The following is a 25,612-nucleotide window of genomic DNA, read 5'->3' as shown; positions in this document are numbered from 1 at the left end:
CGTATCTTTCATCTGCAATACCTTCTCTCAACATCTCTCTGTGTTCATGAATGCATGTCCAATGCAGGCAGGCAGGCAGGCAGGCAGACAGGCAGGCAGGCAGGCAGGCAGGCAGGCAGGCAGGCAGGCAGGCAGGCAGGCAGGAAGGCAGGCAGGCAGGCAGGCAGGAAGGCAGGCAGGCAGGCAGGCAGGCAGGCAGGCAGGCAGGCAGGCAGGCAGGCAGGCAGGCAGACAGGCAGACAGACAGACAGACAGACAGACAGACAGACAGACAGACAGACAAATGGCAAATGCCCACTTGACTAAATGTCCAGGTGCTATCCATGGTCTCATATAACTTTATTGTCGTATTCTGTACATTTGGTATTTGTCACGGTAATCTATACAGTCTTAACATAACTTCTGTACAATTCGACACAACCGAATAATGCCCATACGTCTTATACAAGCTCAGTGTCCATGTAATTTCTGTGCAACATCCATGGTACTTGTATAACGTTATTGTCCGGCTCATTCTGTACAATATACTGTAGGTAAATGTGCGTGGTCTTAAACAGCATCGCTATAGGATTAGTATGTACTGTATGTTGTATGATATATAAGATTGTTATATTAGTAGCATCTCTAGGCTAATATATCTGCGGTGTGACACACAACTATAGAGAACCGAAGTCTGACATCGCTGTATATATATATAATATATTAATATATATAATATATTCATTTAAAACGGATGTCCAATAGGCTCTATACACACAGAATAACTCTTCCTAAAGTACTTCAGGGGCCGTTCTCTACTTCCCTCACAGGTGTTAGCGCTGATACTAATGAAGGCTCTGTTCCCTTCTGGTCAAACTGAGTCACAGTACGTTTTAACAGCGGGTGATAGCCTTGCATATTTTATTTGTCTATGGGACCCGGCAACTGCTGGCGATAGCAGGCGAAGAGGCAATAGTCAAAGAGTCGGCGGAGGAACGTGAAAGTAAACGTGAAAGTATTTATATATATCTTTGGACGACATCGTCCGGCGATATAGCCAATCAAATTCATGTGTTTCTTTGTTTACCCTCCACACCGCCAGTACGAGGACATAGCTAATGACAGCAGGAACGCCCACTGGGAGATTTGTGTCGCCCAGACTCGCCGCTGTTCGCCCGATGTTAAAACGCACTGTCAGGGAAACCAGTGGAAACATGACTCTGCTACACCAGTGGGTTTCAAAGTGTCCTTGAATGCATGTCCTATTTCAATGGTTTTCAACCAGTGGTCTGAAAAAATATACTTCTGACTGTGACCCAGGGGTAGCGAGAGTGACGCCAGGACTTCAGTACTCTATATGGTCCGCCATTCCATTGTACAACGTTGGGGGCGAACGTTCTTGGCCCCACACAGCTTTATTGTCCTCTCGGTTCGTTACAATAATACAGTAGATAAGTGGTTCCCAAAGTGTGGTCCGGGGACCTTCAGGGGTCCTTGAGGGAGTCCCGGGGATCCCCAGCTAAATGATAGTTTGGAACCAAACGGACCCTTATGGGTCTGTAACTCTGCGAGTGTACAAATGGAACCAAATGGACCCGTTAGGGTCCATCTGGTTCCATTTAAATGTCCATAGACTAATTGACACTAATTAGCCTGACATGACATGACAGGTACCCCCATAAGAGAAGATCTTTATGGCTCTAGCAGTGATTCTCAACCATTTTCATTTCAAGGACCCCCAGTTTGACATGCAATAGGCTACGGACCCCCATTTAATGGCATTTATTGAGACCCCAATTTGTATTGTTAAATCAATGCTAATTTAACTCTGAGAGTGTACGAAAGGTTCCATTTGTACACTCTCAGAGTTACAGACCCATAAGGGTCCATTTGGTTGCAAACTATCATACAGATGAGGACCCCCTGGAACTCCCTCAAGGACCCCTGGGGGTCCCCGGACCCCACTTTGGGAACCAGGGTTCTAACTAACATATCGTCAAGCGATCGTCCTCCTCGTGTAGGGTCAACTTCTCCACGTCCCTCCTGATATCTGTGAAGTACTCCAGAGCGTCTTGCAGGCCGTCCCAGGACAGGGAGTAGCACTGGCAGTCGGTCACTGCTCGCATCGTGACCAGATGTCTGCTCCTGGTCAGCATGTACATCTCTGGAAGAGAGGGGAAGGGAAGGGAAGGGGGAGAGAACTGATTAACTCAAACCCTAACTCGCACTGTGGTCAGATGTCTCACCCTGGTCAGCATGTACATCTCCGAAAGAGGAGGGGAGGGGAGGGGAGGGGAGGGGAGGGGAGGGGAGGGGAGGGGAGGGGAGGGGAGGGGAAGGGAAGAGACTGCAGACTAGTCAAAACTAGTTAAAACTGTCAAAAGACTGCAAACAGACTGCAGCAGACTGAGCACCATCAACCGACCGCCGATGAGCAAATCCTGTGCAATAACTTTCCATACCAGGAGGTGGCAGCACTGTCTCTCTGTTTCTGGCAAACAGCGCCCCTACTGGTACTCAAACTGGTGCTCCTTAACCAACACATAGGTGAACACATAGGTGAACATCACGGACATTGCTGTTCCTTGGAGTGGTTGCACCACTCAAAAATCATTTGAAAATAGAAGATCTATGTAAGTTTTGTAATAATAAACAAAATCTTCAAAGTAATTTCAAATAATTGTAGTGGAGTAAAAGTACAATATGTGCCTCTGAGATGTAGTGGAGTAAGAAAAAGTATTGAAAATACTCAACATTGTACTTAAGTACAGTACTTGAGTAAATGTACTTAGTTACTTTCCACCACTGCCAATTAAAACGCACATGCGACTAGTGATGCAATAATGAGCTTAATCACATGGGAGATTGAATCCTAAACTTAAAAAAAGAAAAAAAATACCTGACACCAGAAGGGATGATTCGGAACCAGGGTTATGATAGTTAAGCTATATAAAACTATAATTGGCATTTAACATTTTAATTAACTGAAATTAAACCATTCTGTTCATGATAAAATAGCACAATTCTTTTCTACTAGGTCTGTGTCTCATAGGAGGGCTGTGGGCGGTTCATAAACCCACCAGTCTTCTCATCATCATCATTAACATCATCGTTAGGCAGATTTATTTTTTTATATTTATATTTTTATTATCGCGAGAACAATGGCTTCCGCTATAGCATGGTAACTTTCCAGGAATAGAAAGCCTGCAGTTTCTAGTAGCTTGGATTCCCCATCAATGATGTCACTGGAAGACGGGTTTTTGAACTGCCCACAGCCCTCCTATGAGAGACAGACTGAGTAGAAATGAATTGTGCTATTTTATCATGAACTTTAGTGAGGACCAATTATATAAAGATAGGTTGAAAAGTGGTGAGTTAGTTTGGGTCTGACAAAAAACGGATCTGCAAGCCCATCACAACGGGTTGCATAGCGATGCACTGTGAGCTTATACAAACAAACTAAACTAAAACCTTTTATAATAATTAAAACTCAAATTGCACACAAAGGTAAAAAAACTAAATAAAAAATGTAAACTAATGACAAATTAAAATCTATAATAGCTTTGTTTTGAACCTGTTCAAGAAGCCTGAGTCTTTAGTGTTACTTGATGTTCAAATTGATTAAGAAGACCAACTCATAACAAACCCCACAATCCCTGGTCCTCATAAGGGTTTCTAAAAAGCTATGTCAGCCGAAAATTATACAGAAAGTGTGGGCTAAACCTAGAAGAAAGGTTTTGTCCTTAACCTTGAAGGAACTCGAAAAACTCTTTTAATAGATAGGCTACATTTGAACCTTTCTGAAGTGGTCCATTAATAAGGGAGATATTTTAACTTGCGCTGACTTTGTCACCACCAAATGGGACTAGAGCCCGGCACGAAGTTTAATTTCAAGGTCTAACTATTACCCACTTTAACCACATGAACCCCAGCGTCTCTCTTCTGAGGCGGACATAATTCAGTGAGAAATAATAGCCAATCTACAAGCTCACAATGAGCTATTAGATTTTCTGTGAAGAAAAAGAAGAGGAGGAAGTATAATATATCAGAGACCCTGGTCAACCCCGGTCACATCGCTGCATTTCACTGCATCGCTGCACGGCCGAATCGCGATGCATTGCTGAATCGATTATTTTGGGCACCACTATTGTTATTTACCACAGTCCTACTAGACCATAGGAAATTAAATTACATCATGATCTGGCCACAAAAGATCACACGATATACTGAATGGGGGTACTATAGGGGGCTGCCATACTGTGATACTTTGTTATCTCCCCCTTCACATTCAATAGATCCTGTGATCTTTTGTGGTCAGATCTAATTGCCTGGGGTCTAGTAGGACTATAGTAAATAATAATGAAGAAATGGCCATGACAAATTGTAAAATAATATATATATACATTTAACCATATATTCGAATGCCCCCACACTCCTGTCAAAAATAGCTAAAATCGTTAAAACGAAAGAAAGCAGCAAATGAAAAAAAAAAATCAGCACTCTAATAACAACCTAAAACATGAACCTCGGTTACTTGAAAATAAATAATAATTGTCCTTTAAGTACAGTACTCAGAGCCTTAAAGCCAAAAAGAATCCCAAGAAAATTACTTTTTGCAAATCTGCACTGATCTCCTTAAATGACCCCTATGAAATCCTCCGGACTGAAATCCGTCCCCAGGACTGAGAACTTTAAGCCCCGAGTACTTGAGTAAATGTACTAATAACTTAGCTACTGGTTAGTGGTTACCTCCAAAGTATTCTCCGTCACACAGCTCCTTCTCGAAGTCCGGGTCTCCTTCTCGAAGTCCCTCCATGCAGACCTGTCCGTGGTCTATGAAGTACATGCGGTCCGCGGGCGCGTTCTGGTGAACGATGACGTCACCCTGCTGGTACATGTTGTACTCCATCTTGTGGAGGACGGCGTTGAGGAACGTTGGGTCCCGGTTCTGGAAGAACGGAACCTTCTCCAGGAGGCGGAGGCACAACACTGACAGGAGTTGCTGAAACACAAAGGCAGGCAGGCAGGCAGGCAGGCACGCACGCACGCACGCACGCACGCACGCACGCACACACACACAGAGAGATCGAGTACACGGTAACGGCATGACATTGACAACAAAGTATACTGTATAGGTCTGCACTGTACGTACTGGCAAAACATAACGATTAAAATGAATCCAACCAAACAGGAATAACAATAAAACAGTACTACTATAATTGGGTGAAATCTCTGTACGTCCGTAATGTCTCAATCCCCATATGGAGTAGACCCTGATGTCAATGTTCTAAAGCCATAGTACTGACTAATAATAATAAGTTAATATAGATTAATAAAATGTTCAACATAATGTCATCCGGTGGACATTTTTATTACAACAGCCCTGGAGAAAGCAGTGGGAGGAATTAACGACTAAATGTGGACAAGTAAAAGGTGTAAAAGAAAATTGGCTACTGCTTAAAAGTATCACACTCGTGTGAACTGAGCAGTGCAGGCTGCTCAGCAACACCCCAGGCTGCGCTGGCTGCTTTTAGGCTGCTCAACAGTGTGCCCCGAATGCTGCACGGGTCAATGGGTCATACTCTAAACAGACATACATACATACTCGGTCACTCATTGGAACGGTTTGGCACCGCAAAAAAAAAACTGCATGCACGCACACGTGTGAACTGAGAGGTGCAGGCTTGTGTGTGTGTGCGTGTGTGTGTGTGTGACCCGAATGCGACCCCAATTAGCTGACTGCTCAGTGAGCTGCTCAACAGTGTGTGACTCGAATGCGGCCCCACTCATCTGCAGGGGTCAATAGGTCGTACTCTAAACAGACAGACATAGAGAGACACACCGCCCTTTATTGGAGCGGCGTTCACCAAGAGAGAGAGAGAGAGAGAGAGAGAGAGAGAGTGTGTGTATACCTCTTTCAATGCAGAGGAGACAGTGTCCATAACCTCCTTCTCGTCGAACCATTTTCCTCCGTAGCGGAACTGGTAGTACTTGCTGATGCGAAGCTGCAGTTCTGGCGGCAGCTTCATAAAGGTCATGTAGTGTTCCAGTCGGCTCACCTGTGGAGAAACGTATGGCTGTTGTGAGTGGTGTCACGCGAGGCGACCTTACCTGACATAAAGTCAGTTGATGGAAAAAGTACATACATTTTGTTTCACAAGCAAAAGCATCACTAATAGTTGCATGAAGCAAAGGGCCGGAATTCAACATTTACTGAAGTAAAAGTACAAAAGTATTGGAATCAAAATGTACCAAAGTGCCAAAAGTACAAAGTACTCTTTGTGCCGTATGCACATCATCTCATTTCAAGTTTTCAAATGTATAAAAACCTTCTACAAGCTCACAAGGCGATGCATTGTGAGCTTGTAGATCGGCTATTTCAAATGGCCGAAATGTATGTAGGGCTGAAGTGGGTAATGTATGTTTATTGTTTTGTAATATTAATTCAAATCTATAAAGTAACTACAGCTGTCAATTGTAATTTCCACCACTGACACTTTGTAGTGAATGCTTGGCTAAGGATCCCTTGGCTTGCATATATTATATAGGGATGGTTGATTCCTATTTTTAGCTGTGTTATTAGCGAGATGGGGGGTGGAGGGCTATTATACTTCAAAATAGTCCAATCAAATCAACGTCTGAACTCTTCTCGGCTGGCCGATCCGAAGACATTTCAGAGAAGATGAAGGTAATAGTGCCACATGTGCTTTGAGCAGATTACTGAGAACACCAAGCACTCGTTTCTCCTCCGGGCAGCACACCCCCACCCCCCACGCCTCCGCCTCCTTCTGCCCCTTTTTCCATACACGTCTGTCACGTTTTTTCCCCCTTTACTTTATACCTGATTAAGCAGTTTTTGTATTGACCTATTTACAATGTCAATCAAGCTTGTTTGTTAAATGTAGGCTATATAATTGTACAATCCTATGCGGTAGGCTACATTAATGTCTGTAGTTAATATGAATGCCTGTACATACAGTAGCCCACTTTATTAGTGGGATTCAGCGTTTTAGCCAAATAGCGATGTAATTAAGCATAACAATATCATTTGAAAATGCATCTCTCTTCAACAAATGGGAGCCAGCGGTCCTTTTCATAATTCAGTGTTTTAGCCAAAGCGATGCAGGCCAAATTATCATATTATTTTCATCCCATACCAAAATTGTGTCATGTGCGTGTGTGTGAGTGTGTGATTCTGAACTGTGTGTGTGTGACTGTGTGTGTGTGTGTGACTGTGTGTGTGTGTGTGTGTGTGTGTGTGTGTGTGTGTGTGTGTGTGTGTGTGTGTGTGTGTGTGTGTGTGTGTTGACACTACACACACACGCAGAAGAACTGGGAGGCGGAGGCGCGGGGGGTGCGCTGCCCGGAATGATGTAGAAATGATTGCTTCGCGTTCAGAACTCTGGTCTGGTGTACCAGACCAGAGTTACTGTATTACTGTATTACTTTCGTTCTCCTCTTGGAGTAGCTATTCTTGGAGTATTTTTGCGACCAAAGGTCTCAGATTACTATGAGAACATGCAAAACCCGTCAGTCGTTCGGTCGATCACGCCTCCCTCCATATATGGTTGCCAGTCCATTACGCCTCGTGACGTCACGCCTACAATCCCTGTTATGCCCATCACCTACATCTGCATATATGGAGCCGGCCAGCAAATCTACATCTCTGACCTCACTGACACCAGATTAACAGTTTAACATGTGTGTTCCGTACAACACATGGATCTCCATATGTGGAGCTGACTATCATCACCTGGCTCTCCATATATGAAGATCACGACACTGACGTCATCAAACCCTGGATAGCCAGTCATGGTTTGACATACTAGATCTGCATATGGAGCCGGCCAGCAACTCTACATCTGATCTGACCTCACTGACACCAGATTCATAGTTTAACTCGCCCTCAGGGCGGCCTACTGGTGTTATATATATGTTCATGCTGACGTGTATATGTATTGTATTGTATTGTTTTGTTTACTCCGGGCAGATCACACGCCAAGAGAAATTCCAATCAATGTTTCATTGAAATGGATATCATATATGAATTATTGAGTCTTGAAACTTGAACACTGGCTTGCTTTTCTTGCATTTTATTTTGTCACGGTATTTGCACTGTCTGTGCCCTGTTCAGTTGATGTTGATACGGTTCTCTTCAGATAAAGGGGACGAGGGACGTCATATTTCTTCGAAACGTCTAACAGCACTTGTACGTTGTCAGCAGAATGTCACTGACAATTGATAACGTCACACGATTTATGTACGAATTAAGCTTGCTGCTGACACACAAACACATTATATGGAACCCACATCCACAGTTTCAGCCCACAATCCTTCTCTTTTTTTCCTTTCTTCTTCATTTAGCCGACAAACTAGACTAGAGTCTCGCTCATATGGATTTCAGGTCCTCCATAAAGAGCTGGCTGCATAGCAGCTGGACCTCACCCCTAACCATCCATCTATCTAGAGCTGGCTGCATAGCAGCTGGACCTCACCCCTAACCATCCATCTATCTAGAGCTGGCTGCATAGCAGCTGGACCTCATCCCTAACCATCCATCTATCTAGAGCTGGCTGCATAGCAGCTGGACCTCATCCCTAACCATCCATCTATCTAGAGCTGGCTGCATAGCAGCTGGACCTCACCCCTAACCATCCATCTATCTAGAGCTGGCTGCATAGCAGCTGGACCTCACCCCTAACCATCCATCTATCTAGAGCTGGCTGCATAGCAGCTGGACCTCACCCCTAACCATCCATCTATCTAGAGCTGGCTGCATAGCAGCTGGACCTCATCCCTAACCATCCATCTATCTAGAGCTGGCTGCATAGCAGCTGGACCTCATCCCTAACCATCCATCTATCTAGAGCTGGCTGCATAGCAGCTGGACCTCATCCCTAACCATCCATCTATCTAGAGCTGGCTGCATAGCAGCTGGACCTCATCCCTAACCATCCATCTATCTAGAGCTGGCTGCATAGCAGCTGGACCTCATCCCTAACCATCCATCTATCTAGAGCTGGCTGCATAGCAGCTGGACCTCATCCCTAACCATCCATCTATCTAGCCATCAATACATCTATCCATCCATCTATTTCATTTAGAGCAGCGAATTATTTTTACCCCCCTAATTCTCCTCAATTTAGTCGTTATGCCAGTTAATTCCTCCCCACACATATGTCTGTATTGTCACTGCTGTTGTATCCTTGCTGGCTCTCCTGCCAGTGCCAGTGAGGAGCCCCCACCGGGAGGACGTAGAGCCCACTTTGTCCTACTCCCCCTGGTTCGTAGGAATACATGCAGTGACAAATAGCACCCTCCCCGCTCCTCTGTGTTAGCACGGACGCCGAACAAAGCCAGATTGCACCACGGTAGGTAGATTCGAACCCACAACCTGGATTATTATTCATCATTGATTTTTATATTTCTGCACGTCTCTGCTACCAACAGAGCTGTGGCTCACTATTTACACACACATTTACAGTCAAAAGACCACAATAAGCGTTTTTGGTGTTTTGTCCATTCGAACAGATAAGTACAAAAAATAAATTACAGCATCATCCAGCTGATAACCGCTCAGACGGCTGTGATTATCGCACCGGGGGGGAGGGGAGGGGGGGGGGGGGGGTATCTGTTATTATAGGGGATAAGTACATGTCTTGCTCAAGGACACGTATAGTGGTGGAGCCGGGGTTGGAGCCGGAAACCTTTTGCTCCAGCCACCCGGCAGGTGGAACTGCTTTTTCTGTCGTGACTTCCACGTCACCCACAGTAGTAGTAGTCTCTCGAGACCTTATTGACGGGTGCCATTTTCCCTTTGTTTTCCCAGATTGCCCGCGGAGCAACACAGAGAATGCATGTGGAACCCCTAATGTACATGGTGGCATTCGTCTTGTGCTCTATTATACCAAAGTTTCAGCTGCACTGCATAAAATGGTATAGTAAAAGTACACGGTGCCACTGCTTATTCTGCTTAACCCATTTAGACCTGTTGCAACCTATACAGTACGTTGTTATATACCTTTCAATCCTGGAGCTATCTCTGTGTATCATTAGTTAGGAACATAATTATTATTTTTCAAGTTTTTAATAGGAATGTGAAGGTTTTCAGAAACCTTTAGAAGGTTTAGAAGGCATATGTTTAAAATTGGCCTCAGGTCTAAATGGGTTAAAGTCGAAATCATACATAACATAACACATAACAAACACCGCAATACAAATCTGTGTTTTGCTAGTGGAGTTGATAAATAAAGCAATGTGTCGTATAGACATGTGAACGCCTTACACAGTAAAACCCTAAAAGTGTTAATTTAACTTTGAGAGGGTGCCAACTGGAACCAAATGGAACCTTACGCGGGTCCATTTGGTAACGTCTCGTTACCAATGTGGCTCTCAGAGTTCTTAACACATAAAGGGTAGAGAGGTCGTTATTATTAATAAAGTGTCACCCATCATTAGGACCTTGCTCTTGTACTCTTTGGCTGCCGGGTCGGTGTTGGCTATCATGTTGGTAGCGTTGGCCACCAGCACCGTGTACATCATGCAGCCAGACACCATGCTAACCATCACGATCCACATCTCAACGTAATCTGAGAAGCAGACAAAAGCAAACAAACAAAACCTGTGTCACCACTTTCTACTTGCGGGTGGATTTCTGCAGGTATAACCAGGGGTGAGCTGTTGGTATAGGGCTATCCTATCCAGGGCAGGGCGCCACCCGGGTAGTTTTGGAAGATGCACGCAAGCCCGCACAGCCATTCGCAGTTTTTGCACCTCGCTAAACTCAGTAAAAACCTGCTGATCGACGCTGAGTGTCACAGCTTGACAACAGGAACGACCGACCTTGGATGCATATCTGCATATCAATCGTGACGGTCCATTGTGTTCGATCTACTAAAGTGTCTGAAGTAGGCCTAGTGTAAAGAGTTGGAGAACAGTGGCTGATGGATTCATGAACAAATTAGATTACAGAGGTGACGTTTGCAAGGTAAATGCATAATTATGATGACACGAAAGTTTTGCAAGTAAATATACAATTTGACATGCTGAATGTTTTGGCTCAATAAATAGGCCTACATTAGATTTCAATTTATATTCAATTAGTGATCGTTCGTGAGCGCATGCGCGTGTGAGCGCATGCGCGTGTGCGCGACGTAGCCCCACTATAGTTAAAAAGTCCACAGCACATCCCTGGGTATAACGTCTATATAAAACACTGCACGTATATGTTTTTCTACTTTCTTTCTAGATTTTCTTCCATTGTAAATAATATACTGCTTTGATTTGACTTATGTGCCAAAATAAAACAGAATTAAACTGCCTTGCTGCACCAAAGGCAGGGAGTTCTACACCACGTGGTCTACGTGTGTGAACGGGGACTTCAAAAGAGCGCTATACTCAGCACTCTGTGGAAAAAGGATAGAATATACATGTAACTTTGGTCTGTGAAGGTCGGCGATTGAATTACCGGGAAAGGAAAGGAAAAATCAATGAGGCTTACTTGTTGGTGCGTCCATGGAGCCATAGGACAACGCCACCATCTGAGACAGAGCGCGGAACACCCCCCACGAGTACTTCACTCCCACTGAGGCGTTCTGCATGGGTGGGGAGAGATTGCATCATCAGTTTGCTTCACAAACATTAACAACTGCATGCCACAAAATTAGCTTTTGCGTCCCTTCGGCGAAATTCAATGTTGCAGCGCAATTTCAATGAGAGATAATTAAACGAAGAACGCAACACATATTACCATAACAAAGGAACCCCAAACTAGACCTGCTACCTAGTCACCTAACTCATCTAGAGAACAGTCTAAAGTAGGCTAATTAATACACAGTAAGACAAATTAGGGTAAACATTTAAATTATACTCTGCTGCAACAAGGAAATTGCATAACAAATCCATACATTGTTACTCATTCTATACCAGGATGCTGTTTATCCCCACCCCTCCTGTGGGGTAATTTGTGCATGCATGACATTATAGGTGGTGAAAATAAATTGTATTTATGATTTATGTACCGTATGCACGTATGTATGTACCGGTACGTATGTACGTACTGTATGCACACACACACACACACACACACACACACACACACACACACACACACACACACACACACACACACACACACACACACACACACACACACACACACACACACACACACACACACACACACACACACACACACACACACACACACACACACACACACACACACACACACACACACACACACACAACTCTGGGTGTACATTTGGTTCCATTTGTACCCTCTCTGAGTTTGGTTCCTAACTATCATTTAGCTGGGGACCCCCTGGAACTCCCTCAAGGACCCCTGGGGATCCCCTGGAACCCACTTTAGGAACCACTGCCTTACGGGAACTATAAACATGATGAAAGTGTGTGTAGAGTAAAGTGCGCCTCCCTCACCATCAGTGTTGTTTTTGTAAAACTAAGACGAAAAATGTTCGTCGACTACTTTTTTTCCACTGACGAAAACTAAATGGAAACTAAATTAGAACTAAGCTATGCTGACTAAAACTAAGACTAAATGTATTGACAATTTCGTCCACAGCTAAGAACTAGACTAAAATAAAGGGGACTGGGTGGATAGGACAAGAGATCCAGTATAAGTCATTTTACACTTGGTTGCATGCTGAAAATAGCAGATCTACAAGCTCACAACGCGCATGGCTATTTTGTGTAAAACCAGTCATTAGTCGGCTAAATCAGCTGTAGATTTAGATTTAACACTAAAACATTCCAGGTGACTAAAATGTGACTAAAACCAAATGAAAACTATTCAAGGGAAATGAATTATAAAATAAAATAAAATAAAATAAAATAAAATAAAATAAAATAAAATAAAATAAAATAAAATAAAATAAAATAAAATAAAATAAAATAAAATAAAATAAAATAAAATAAAATAAAATAAAATAAAATAAAATAACAGCAGTGCTCACCATGAGGTTTTCGTTGCGCACCCAGCAGTCCGAGGGGAACTCCTGCAGCATTGGGACAAAGTACTGGATGCAGCCGTTCCAGTGGCACAGCAGGAAGATCATCATGAACAGAGACAGGATGCGGAAGAAGATGCGAACCACGTCCAGGTTGGCGTTGGAAACCTGCGCGACCGCCGCCACAGAACACGTTATGTGACCATTGTGTGATATTTGACGAGTAAAGGCATTCCACTGTGGCATATAACATATAGGATAATAAAAACATATGGCACATGGTTCCCAAAGTTTTTAGCTCAATAGACCCAAACTATTGTGAAAATAGCTGATCTACAAGATCACAACGTCACGCATAATAGGCGACACCTTGTAGATCAGTTATTTTCACTAGTTCTTAGTTTTTTTAAGTTTTTTATTCCTGTCATTTCTTTGATATATTTTTGAAATTGATGACATATTGAAAAAGAAAGCTGAAATGTAGTTTTATTTTCTGAAAATGATTTCCAAAATCCTTTGAAATAATGAAAAATCACACCTGTGTGAACTGAGTGGTGCAACAGTCCGTGCTCAGACAGACACAGGGACACGCATACATTTACCCGTCTGAAGTGAGTGGTACTGTACTGTACTGTACTGTACTGTACTGTACTGTACTGTACTGCACTGTACTGCACTGTACTGTACTGTACTGTACTGTACTGTACTGGCCTCTGTGTATGTGTCTGTGTGTTAGGCTGCACAACAGTGACACTTGGTGGTGACAATATGCTATTTCCGTGCTCGGACCCAGGGACACAGCCAGGGACACAGCCAGCCAGGCCGGGCTGTCTATAGGAGTGGTTGCACCACTCAAAAATGTGACCCATACAAATTGGATACAGATGTCTCACCTGCACGCGAGACTATATTTACACAAATGCCCATAATGTTCTACATCTGTTACTGTTCCTGTTGGCTGCATCTTGTGGGCATCCACCCGCCTGGAGTGGAAACCAAACAAAGCTGCCAGAGCTATAATAGTCTGCCCATGCCACGCTATATGTACAGTTTGTACACTCACACATCTGTGCCTGCTGCTATTTTCACCTCATCTCTGACCTGCTTGTAAATGTTATTTTCACTCCGCTCATGTCAGGAACCGAACATTTGAACATTCGACCTGTTTTTGTTTTCCTTGTTTGCCTTTCCTGAAAACTACAAACGATGGGAGCTTCTACGAAAGAATGATGTCGCCCGCTTCCTTGCACCTGTGAAGCCGATGTGACAGTAACGTTGATTGTTTAAAGCAGTGGTTTTCAACCAGTGGTCCGGGGACCACCAGTGGTCCTTCAGGGGGTTTCAGGTGGTCCCATAAAGAATAGAGAGTTGGTAACCAAATAGACCCTTATAGATCTTTAACTCTTGAGAGCGTTCCATTGCTAGAACCTTTATTTGTAGTTGTTACGTCTCCACCGAAGAGGTCCAGCTGTTATTTTGTGCAAATTTCCCCTAATATAAGCCCTCAATGGGGTTTGGGTTTTTGTGCTATTTCGATTAGTTCCATCGAAATAAGTAGTAAAGTGTGCCGCTTGGGATACTATTTACATTATGAAGAGAGGATATAAAAAATAAAATATAAAATAAATTGAGCGATGGAAATAAGCGAATTAGCACAACACCCCAATGCCCCATTCAATTCAATGCAATTCATTGGCTTATGTTAGGGGAAATAGCCAATAATGCGCTTTTGCACAAAATAACACCTGGACCTCTTTGGTGGGGACGTAACAACTACATATAAAGGTAAGAAAGCCTTCTAGCATGGAATTCTCCTTTAATTTAAAAATCCACATCATAATTAGAAAATGTAGAATAATTATTTTGATCAATGTTTGCCTGTTATCTCTCCTAACGGGATCACAAATGTGGAAAAGTTTTGGGTCTGGCTAAATCTCATCAAATGATGGTCCGTGGCTCAAATGCTGAATAAATAATGGGGTTTGAAAACCACTGGTTTAAAGGCCTTGTATGTAACTTTGCCTTAAGTCTACTCTTTACATGATACGCCAGCCCTTATCAGCTACCGGAGTAGTGTGGTGATGGCGTTTACCTGCAGAAACACATTGTTTTGGGGCATACAGTAGCAGTCCATTTTGTGGTTTCACTCCAAAAAACAAACAAAAAACGAAGGCGTTTTTCCCATAGAAATTTCCAAACATATTGATATCAATTATTTTAAGCCTAGAATCAAGCCATGGTGAATCATGACCATAAAAATCATGACCTAAACAAATTAAAATAAAACAAAAGTGTTTTGATTTAAGTATGTATTAATTAAATAACCAATCAAATGTTTTATGGTCATGATTCACCAGGACCAATGCTATGCCGTATTGAGGGAAATTATTTGTTAAAAAGAAAAGTAAACACAGTGCAAAGTTACATTTATAAGTAGCCTTGCCGAGCCATGAGGCCCACAGGGCAGGAGCCTATCTCCTGTTTCTGTAGCGTGAGGCAGCTTGATGTACAAGTACACCCCCTGAACATGACCCTAGGGCCTAGTATGTTGCAGGGACTTAACCCCAATCCAACTCTTGAGTATTTGGTATGACCCAGCCAGGGATTGAACCCCAACCTCCCAGTTTCAGGGCGGACACTCTAACCACAAGGCCACTGAGCTGGTTACATGCATACTGTGCCTTTAATGTAAATTTAAATTTATTATAGATTATTCTACCTATAATTTATTACGCTCTTGGTTGAATGCTTGATTCTGATTGGTCAAACACTGTTATGTGTTTAACAGTCTAATCAAAGGCTCAGAGCACGTGGCTGTGCTGCTTGGCTTTTACGCTGTATCCAACATATAGTCATGTAAACAAACACAATATAATTTACAACTAAATGTTGCTCTGAAGAATGTTATTGAAAACTTTCTAAGCTAGAAATAGACAGTAGCCGGAAGTTGATTCTATTTGATCAACACTCACTTCCTTGTTTTCCGATGTGTGCTGCGCTGGGCAGACGGCCAGAACAGCACTTAGTTTTGTTGTTACTTTTGGGTCAATTAATTAATTTATTCATTAAGTAGCCGTGTAATAAGCAGGATAATTGATGGGTCTGCGGTCATTATCAAGAAATTAAATCCCTTCGGGATGATTAGACACCTCCGCTAATGCACCGGCGTCGGTACCTAATCACCCTGTCTGGATTTTATTTCTCGATAATGACCGCCACAACCATCAATTATCCCTAGTTGCATAACGCGTATTTTCTTTCTTTTTTCCCAGGTAAAACTCCTCATACGTTAGTAGTGAAGGTGACACAACGAGAGCACCTTCTAAACTAAATTTGTTGATATGGAACAAAGCCTCAAAATGCTCCTTCTTAAACTAAGTTGTGTTGTATATTTGGAACATAACACTGTGAAGCTGTTCACAAAAAGTTTACCTGACTTTGCTACAACAGGGAAAACATGCACACTATTTTTTACTCTTTCTTGCTTTTCTTTATTCTATCCCTTTGTTTGCTGTGCTTGCTGTGTTTTTGGTTGCTGTTTTGAATGTTATGCTATCTATGCTGCTGCATTGTCTGAAGGAAGCCAAACTAAAATAAGTTTTATTCTTATGTAGCTGTACAGAAGATGTAACAATAAAGTACAACCTTGAACCCTTGAAACTCTTAACCACCTCTTAACCACAAGAGACAAGCTGTGCCTGTCAAATTAAGTGACCTAGTCGCTAATGATCAGCACGGTGTCATGAACTCACTGCAATTCCACACAAAGACGTCATTAGACCCGACTAGGCAGGTGGAGTATCTGGTAGAGAGCTTGGTAGGATTCAAACGTACGTACTTTCTCCACTTCGTTGAAGAACCTGACCAGCCGGGACACGCGCACCAGTCTGACGAGGCTGAGGATTCGGACGAACATGAGGATCCTCATCATTTTGTTGGTCTTCTGGTCGCTGTGGTCTTTTGGTAAATAGGCCTACGACATTCGATAAACAACAAACATTGTGTTTAAGTTTAGTTCCATCCGTAGACCTGCTACCATATGCAGGGCTCTGAAGCCTGATTTAACCATGGTTGCGCATTGTGTCTCACATCGTAAATAGCAGATCTACAAGCTAAATAAAGTAAAATCAAATCAAATCGAATTATAGATATCTGCGATGTTCGATAGCGAGACACGGGAGCGCAACTATAAATCAGCCGTAATTTGATTTGACTTTAGAGTCCTTTCATGCAATTTGCATTTGATCCACCCTAAGGAGCGATGAGCGGCCGCTGTGAGTGTGAAGTGCTGTGGGACCAGGTTGGTCCCCGGGCGCTGCACAGTCAGGGACACAGTCAGGGTAAAGCATTGGTCAAGGGCACTGTCAGGAGTTCCTATAATGGGCTCCATCTTGCGCCACCCTTATCCCTTATCCCTAAACTTATTTGCCATTTTATTACTATTTCGAAAATCATTTTAAAATAGTTCAACTAGCCGATCTACATCTACACGTTGTGAGCTTGTAGGTCAGCTATTTGAACTATTTTAAAACGTTTTTTTTAAATAGTATAAAAATGGCAAATAAGTTTAGGGATAAGGGTTAAGGGGTGGCGCAAGATATAGCCCATAGTACGCATGAGTTTTGGTATAGAAGGAAACGGGAGAGCCTCGAGAAAAACCCAACGCAAACACGGGGAGAACATGCAACTCATGCAAACATGCAAACCTCTCTCTGCACTACCCGGGAGTCCGGGACCTTGCTGTAAGGTACCCGGGAGGACCGGGACCTTGCTGTGAGGCAACAGTACAAGTTAACCAACTGTCTGTGCCACCATGCAGGGTCACAATGATGGCTGTGTTGGTCAGACAGCCTTTCCGCCCCGAAAACAAATATCTTGCAAATGACTGCCTGGGTTGCCATTTTGTTGAGCACCTTTTTAAGCTGTCCCCAGACATGACCCCTACTAGTTTACAGACATGACCCCTACTAGTTTCGGTGACCCAACGATGGCCTTTACTCTAGCACCACCCTCAGGCCAAACTTTCCACACACACACACACACACACACACACACACACACACACACACACACACACACACACACACACACACACACACACACAGTGATCTCAACATGAAACATGGTGAGTGAGTGCCTTCCTGCTCCCTGAAGGTGAACCCTATGGTGCATTCACACTGGATACTGCGACACATTGTGAGCTTGTAGATCGGCTATTTTCAAATGGCCGAAATGAAGTGGTTAATGTAGGCTAGTGTTTTGAAAGTGTTTTTGAAAGTACAAGATTTGGATCTGAGATATAGTGGAGTAGAAGTAAAAGTAAATCAATCCAGGAAAATTGGAACACAACCTTATAGCTAAACAGTACTAGTTGAAATATGTTTCTGATAACATTTCAGATGAGAAATAGGCAATGCAGAAACATAATCTTCAGTCTATTTGATCAGCGCTGTCAACCTTTATCGTCCGATCAAATCGCAGAGAGCTGGAATGAGTCACGACGGTGGACAGACCTCATTTGCATTTAAAGTTTAACTCTATGTAAATTTCAGGCGCAATGACCAAAAACCTTGCCATGTTATGTGCATCATGCACCGCGCAGTCGCACCAGACGGTATCCATTGAAAATGAATAGGATCCTCCAGATCCTCTGCTAAAGCATCCAATGTTGAATGCACCACTATTATATGCACTAGTATACATCGCAACTATAATTTGAATGACCCCATGTCTCGTCCTCTAGTCTAGTGCCACCCTCAGGCCAAAGGAATAGGAATACACACACAGAGACACACACACACACACACACACACACACACACACACACACACACACACACACACACAGCCGGAATTACCCTCCCAAGGGCCCCCGGGCTAGACAAAATTTCATGGTGCATTTCGGTCGCGCAGCCCCCCGAGAGAGAGAGAGAGGGATAGAGAGAGAGAAAGAGGGACTGACTGACTGACTGACTGACTAACTGTAGTCGCTGTGCATGGCAGGCTGCCATGCACAGCGACATTGGCAGGAGTTTCCACAGCTATCCCACCACAACACAGCGTCACTGTCTGCAGTACAGACAGCAGAGCAGAAGCTCTCAATGTTTTAACCATAATACTAAATATACAATAAATAACTGGATTGCAATAATTTACAATTTCAAATCATTATTATTCAAGGCGATCTCCACATGCAGTGCATTATTTTACAACCAATTATATATTTGGAGGAGGGGCCCCCCCAGGGCGACTGGTATATATGTGTGTGTCCATATCCACCTTTCCTACTTTTCTATCTTTCTCTTTCATCTCTCTCTCTCCCTCCCTCCCCATCTGTCACTCTCCAGTTCTTTTCTTCCTCCCATCCCTCCCTCCCTGAATGTCATTAATATAACATAAACACAGGGAACCTCAATGGTATCTCAAATGTGAGGCCCAAAACAGCACCAACGCAACTCCTTGCAACAAAACAGTTTTAAGGACATGTCACACCAATGCAACTCCTTGCAACAAAACAGTTTTAAGAACATGTCACACCAATGTAACTCCTTGCAACAAAACAGTTTTAAGGACATGTCAGACCAATGCAACTCTTTCATGCAACTACGTGCAACTACTCGCAAACCGTTTGGCTGCAAGGAGTTGCCTAACAGGCACCTCAAAGATAAAACAGGCAGATTTTGTGGACCCCATGACTTTTCCTCTAGCGCCACCCTTTGGACAAATCCAAGTTGGAGCAGCACAGCCTCTTAAACTATCAATCAACGGTAATGAAGCGCATACAGTAATTCTATCATGCAGCTAAAACAAACCATACCATGTACATTAGAGTTTGAGCAAGTGAACTACATCAACAAAGCATTCCTTATTACCGCAATTAAAAGTATGTATCCTATAGGGAAAGCTGCTATCACATCCGGTATGAACCATGACCTCAGGTAGTTCACACGGATCAGTTTGACATCCAGGATAGCCATCTGTGAAAAGGCACAGGACAGCAATGTGAGTCAATGCACACAGCCCTGTCAAATCAGAAACCTAACACTCCAACTACATTTTTACGAGAATATTTTTCCTCAAATCGAGTCGGCATGAAATCAGGACATCGGTTCTCTAAACAGATGCCAAAATGTCATATTTTAATTACACTTCTCAAACGAACTCTGCCTTGGGTATCATTTGACAGGATCAAAGCAGATTTATTTGACCAAAGCAGATGTTCAAGGTCACTGTTAAACCACAGCACAGACATCTGGCTGTGATCAGTTGCCATTATACGTATGCCGGATAAGAGACACTTGCCTCCAGCAAGTAAAGCTGGAGGAAAACAAACATTCTATAATCTAAAAACTTGATTGCAAATGTTCTATGAAATGACAGGTGCCGACTTTGCCAAAGGCAACGGTGGGGGATTTATTCATCTAGTCCTTCGTGTAGCTATTGCTTAGATTACATATAGAGGAAGTGAGAGATTGCATGGGCTGCACAGGGATTATAATCCCCCTGATTGTAGCTGAAAATAGAGTAGCCTATAATATAGCAGCCGTTTTCACCTCAGCATCCTCTGGTATGATTCCCATTCGGAAATTCAGGGCCACGTCAATTAGGAACAGCGTGTCTGAGAACACGTTAAAGCCCTCCCATCCAAGCCCATTATCTCCGTCCAGAAAAGCAATCTCCATCGGAATCCCAATCAGGTTCAGAAATGTGATGGCCATCATGCACATAATGTAATAACTCCTGAAAGAGAGGGGAGACAAAGAACTCTCTGAGATACAAATTGATGAATTAGAACTCTGAGGAGACTTATTGCATTTTTATTTGATTTGTGATATTCATTCTGCTATGTTTGCACATTGCAGAAGCTGCCACCAAGTTATGCCACCACTGTGTGTACTTTGTCGTTGATTTGATATTATGTTGATGTTATTAGTTACTCTACATTTGGGGCTCAGATGCTGCCTCTCAAGTAACTGAGGTCCCAATTAATTCTCTCTGCTCTACTTTCACCTGCGTACAGTCAACTTCAAAATACACATAACAACACAGAACACACGGGTGATGAACACTAACCCTCACAAAAAAGACTGCTTCTACATACTGTACCTGCCTGACAGCAAACGACTCCAATTTTGGAAGGGAAAAGGTTTACAAGAACACCCAACTTGCTGAATCTGCAGAACTTTTTGCATATTCTGCAATGGCCTAGATCTGTCAAGTCAAGTTTATTAGCCCTACCTCATGGGACTGAACGGGTGAATGACGAGAACTTTGCTCTTCAGCTGGCGGACGCATTCCTTCTCCACGGCTACCTCGCTGCCGTACACGTACAGGGACTGCCGGTTCAACTGCGGGAGAAGGAGAGCCCTCCATCCACAGGTGGCCCTGGTGAAGCCCCCAGTCTCCGGCCGGCTAACTTTCTCCATCCCCCCCCCAGAATATCACGCCGCCCCCCTCCCTCCCTCCCTCCTCCTCTTCTTCCTCCTCCGCTGCGTACCCTCTGCCTCAGCCGAAAGCACGGGCCATGCTCCTCTTTACACTTGGCTCAGCTGCTCGTGTTGTTGTTGTCCCGGAGGAGCGGAGTCCGACTTCGCTCGTCTCCGCCTGCCAGTCCTGACCTCAGCGTTTGGTAACACGGTAATTTTCCATCACCGGCGTTCCGTGAGCAAGAGGTGCTGTGTGGAGGGGAGCGGAGCGGAGAGGATACCAGACTTTCCGCTCACCCTGTCCCTCCCTCTCCCTCTCTCTCTCTGCCACACACACACACACTCTCTGTATGTATCATACACGCACACACTGAGTGCTTTCTCTCCCTGTCTCTCTCTCTCTCCGTCTCTCTCCCTCCCTCTCCCTGTCTTTCTCTCGCCGTCTCTCTCCCTCCCTCTTTCTCTCTGTCTGCCTCCCCTTTTCTTTTCTTTTTCTCCTGGCTCATCAACTATTCAGTAACTGCCTCATCCCCCCACATGAATCAAGCCGTGTCAAAGGGGTGGTTATAGGGCACCGTCCCGCTCACATTAAGACAGAACACAATGGATGTTGGGCGAGGGTGGTGGAATGGTGGGTGCGGGTGGGGGGGGGGGGGGGGGGGGGTTTGAATATCACAATTATCGTCATCCGAACAAGACATCTGGCAGGGCACACGGATGGAGTTCAGTCTCGTCCATCTATACTTGGGATGTAATTAAATACGGGACAGTGTTACGTGATACTGCACATATGCTCGGTGCTCAAGGCGATCTCCACATGCACGTGCATTATTTTACAACCAATTATAAAACCAGATAAAAAAACGTGACATGACTGATTCAGTGTGAGGATTGCATATATTGCATATATTATCCTCTCGCAATTTCCTTGATGGATTCCTTTTGTTTTTGTTTTCTTAGAAGAGTGATGTGATGCGATGTGAAACCAGAGAAAAGAGAAACAAGAAACAGGATTAAGAGATGTAGTCGGACAATTAGCTTACACAACGGGAGGCGGAGAGGCGGCTGAGGCTGTCACATGAGTTGGGCAAGCCATGTGGAGGACACTTTGGACATCATGGAAACTCTCCACAACTGCATCACACTTCAAGGACACCTCTGAGGAAAGGATGAAAAAGCCATTTGATTAACATCATACACAGACAAATGCTTCACTTAAGCAGAGAGTGAGGTCAGTCTCCCAACCTTCGTTGCTAAAACCAAGTGTGGAAATCAATCCAGGTCTTTAGGGCGGGCATGCATACACGTTGGGGCGATGATGTGATTGGTTTTCAAAGCAGGTGTTTTTGTGGCTGTTCTTGCCTCTGTCCTAGCAACTACCGTCCGCAATTAGAAGGCCCCAGACGTTTCGTCTGGCAAGTTGAGACTAGTGTCACAGTGAACTAATGGGTGAATGAATCTTTTACAATTACAAGGCTTGCTTTCTTAGTAAATTAAACATCTCCTGATGCACAAACGAACAGACACCCTCCTCAAGGCGACCCAACCATGGCTGATTAAACCCCAGCATGTGTCCAAGTTTCATGCTAACAGCCCCCAATGTCTCTTTCAGATTCAGAGACAGTAGCTGGGGAGCCACAGGCCCAAAAGCTCAAGGAATAAAGATGTCATGACATACTTTATATAAGGCAAAATCTTCCAAATTTCATCATACTTTAAGTAGCATGTGACATGTCTAACTAGGGGGTTTTCATGATTCTGAATCCATTCCAAGCATTAGTTTTAAACAAAAAACACTCCTTGGCATAACTTCAGCCATAGCCACACGCCCAAATGTGACCAAATGCGCTGACCTCATCACATTTGTGATGACGGCTATGGCTATAGGCCAAGGAGTGTTTTTCGTGCAAAACTAATGCTTGGAATGGATTCAGAATCATGAAAACCCCCTAGTTTGACATGACACATGGTACTTAAATTTGAATTTTTTTACCGTATAATAATTGTCTATGGTGTGGTATACTAAAATGGCCATAACCTTTTTTCGCTCTGTTCCCGGCAGAGCAGACCTCTCATTCTGCGGACCTTTGACCAAATTAATAGAAACACCTGTGTGAAGTGAGGGGCGCTAATATATTAAAGTCTAACGCATGTTGATGTAATGGTGATGTAAAATAAACATTGAACTAAAATTAAACGTTAAATTCTCTTTATTGTTAATGGCATTTAATGTTTGTGTTAGGGACAAGATGATGAAATGTTTCCCTTCATTGTCAATGGCGTTTTTAAAACAAACATTGAACTAAAATTAAACGTTAAATTCTCTTTATTGTTAATGGCATTTAATGTTTGTGTTAGGGACAAGATGACGTAAATTTCCCCTTCATTGTCAATGGGGTTTTTAAAACAAACATTGAACCTGCTCAAAAACAGAAATAAAAAGTATGTCGAATGACATCACAGGTCCTCTCAAATTTTGAGTGACTGGCTCCCTGGCTACAGTCAGTGTGGAAGATGGCTGATGAGATGTTGGTGACATCTCATCATCTTATAGATATAGTTTACTGTGAATTATGAAAACTCAGTTAACTCAATTACTGTATACGGTACTCAATGTCAATATGGGTTTGAGTTCCATAATCCTCTGTTAGTGGGGAGAGTCAAGAAACAAGAGAGTCCCCTGATGTTGTGGGTGTAAGTTCCATAACTAAGACAGTTACAGTTTCAATTAGAATCGATTTTTAATATTGTGTGGGTTCAAGTCCCAAAACTATGTGGGTTAGAGTTCCATTTGTTGTGCATTTTCGTGTGGTTCGGGTTCCCCTTGTGGTATGGATTTGTTCATTTGTTTGGGTTTGTTTGTTGGCAAGATAACCTGAGAACGAAAGGCTATTAGTAGGCTGCTTCTGCAGGCGAGATGATTAAGGTCGTATTGGTCAGGTCTGACTATAAGCAAAATAACTTGAAAACGGAAATGTGTTTCTGAAACTTGGTGGGAATGGTTTTGGGTTGAAAAGAAGAATGATCAATATGCTGCGCTTAAGGGATGATTATGTTTGGGGTTGAAGGTCAAATGTCAAAGATCAATGTCACAAGCAGCAAAGAAGATGGTTGCTAATTGCTATGCGTTGAAAACCTCCTCGAATGCTAACATTCCGCCAATGGGCTTTAACCTTTTTAGATATCGTCTCTATCTGGAGATGTCAACGGCAAGGTTACATGGAGCAAAAGAGAAGAAAAAAAATCAAAAAAATTTCTCCTATTACAGAGTGGTAAGGAATTTGGCTTGTCTTTTGGCTTCAAATTGTTTGGTCGAATTTGCAAGTATTAGCAAGTGTTAACAAGTATTACTTGACAGGGATCGCGACGTGAACGTCATGAATTTAAAAAAAACTACAGATAACAAAAAAGAACAAAACAACACGCAGGTGGGTTCAAATCTAGCTCATGATATTATCATCATTATTTTCTTGGATGCAGATTACTATTAGTTAAACTATTCATGTTTATCATTGCATCAACCAAAATAATTTCTGAAATACAAATGAACCTTCAAATGGTCGCCTGGTTCTCAGCCAATACAGCTGGTAGAGCTGGTATAACCTTGAGAAGTGCCAAAGGGCACGTAAGCACATCCAAACCTAAAAAAGAAAACTGCTGGACAGAGGTCATACGAGGTCAGACCAGAATACAGCCTTTAGCTCCCATTAGCAATGCATTTTTAATCACCACAAAAAACCTGAGGGGGAGATAAAAACCTCATTGCTAATGGGAGCTAAACTGAGCGCACAGACTCATAAGCCACAGCCCATTTCACCAGCCTGTGGACGGTGGATAATTCCCAACCCTGTCCTGGCTCTCTCCTGCGTCATTGTCAAAGCACAGTGGAGGACAGGATGTATTGAAATGTAGCCCAACACAGACTTTAGCATCTATAATCTGGCGTGCTTTTAAAGTCTGAACATTACACATGGCAATACCATTTCTCATACATCATTTCTAAGAACATCAGCCAGCGCTGCACGCTGAGAGTTTGTTGATCGGCTATTTTCAGTGAGGAGATTTGGTGTAGAGGGGAAAAAGGTATAGAGGACACTGGTCAATGAAGTACATGGGATTGAATTTGTTAAAATAGTGCTAAAGTTCTCCATTTGGTTACTTGTAAAATACTAGTTCCTACCTACCGCACCTACTTTTTGTGCTCATTGGCGAATGATTGCTCTGCTGCTAAAACTGCTTG

At 43.3% G+C, this 25,612-nt stretch overlaps 1 protein-coding gene across 1 annotated transcript; it reads right to left on the bottom strand.

Annotated features, from left to right (window-relative positions):
• Positions 1–332: 332 nt before the first annotated feature.
• On the bottom strand, positions 333–21,372 carry hcn5 (hyperpolarization activated cyclic nucleotide-gated potassium channel 5; the record flags this gene model as incomplete). Its single annotated transcript, XM_080785907.1, has 10 exons — positions 333–2,143; positions 4,729–4,981; positions 5,892–6,038; positions 10,441–10,568; positions 11,480–11,573; positions 12,954–13,115; positions 16,786–16,920; positions 19,819–19,923; positions 20,500–20,686; positions 21,185–21,372. The coding sequence occupies 10 exons, from the start codon at positions 21,370–21,372 to the stop codon at positions 1,965–1,967; spliced, it is 1,578 nt and encodes a 525-aa protein (XP_080642033.1). The 3' UTR covers positions 333–1,964.
• Between the last annotated feature and the right edge of the window lie 4,240 nt (positions 21,373–25,612).

The sequence above is a fragment of the Protomyctophum bolini genome, assembly GCF_963924005.1.
Source record: "Protomyctophum bolini genome assembly, chromosome: 16".
Classification (NCBI taxonomy): Eukaryota; Metazoa; Chordata; class Actinopteri; order Myctophiformes; family Myctophidae; genus Protomyctophum; species Protomyctophum bolini.
The sequence above is the reverse complement of the archived record's forward strand: the minus strand, read 5'-3'. Positions and strand labels throughout refer to the sequence as shown.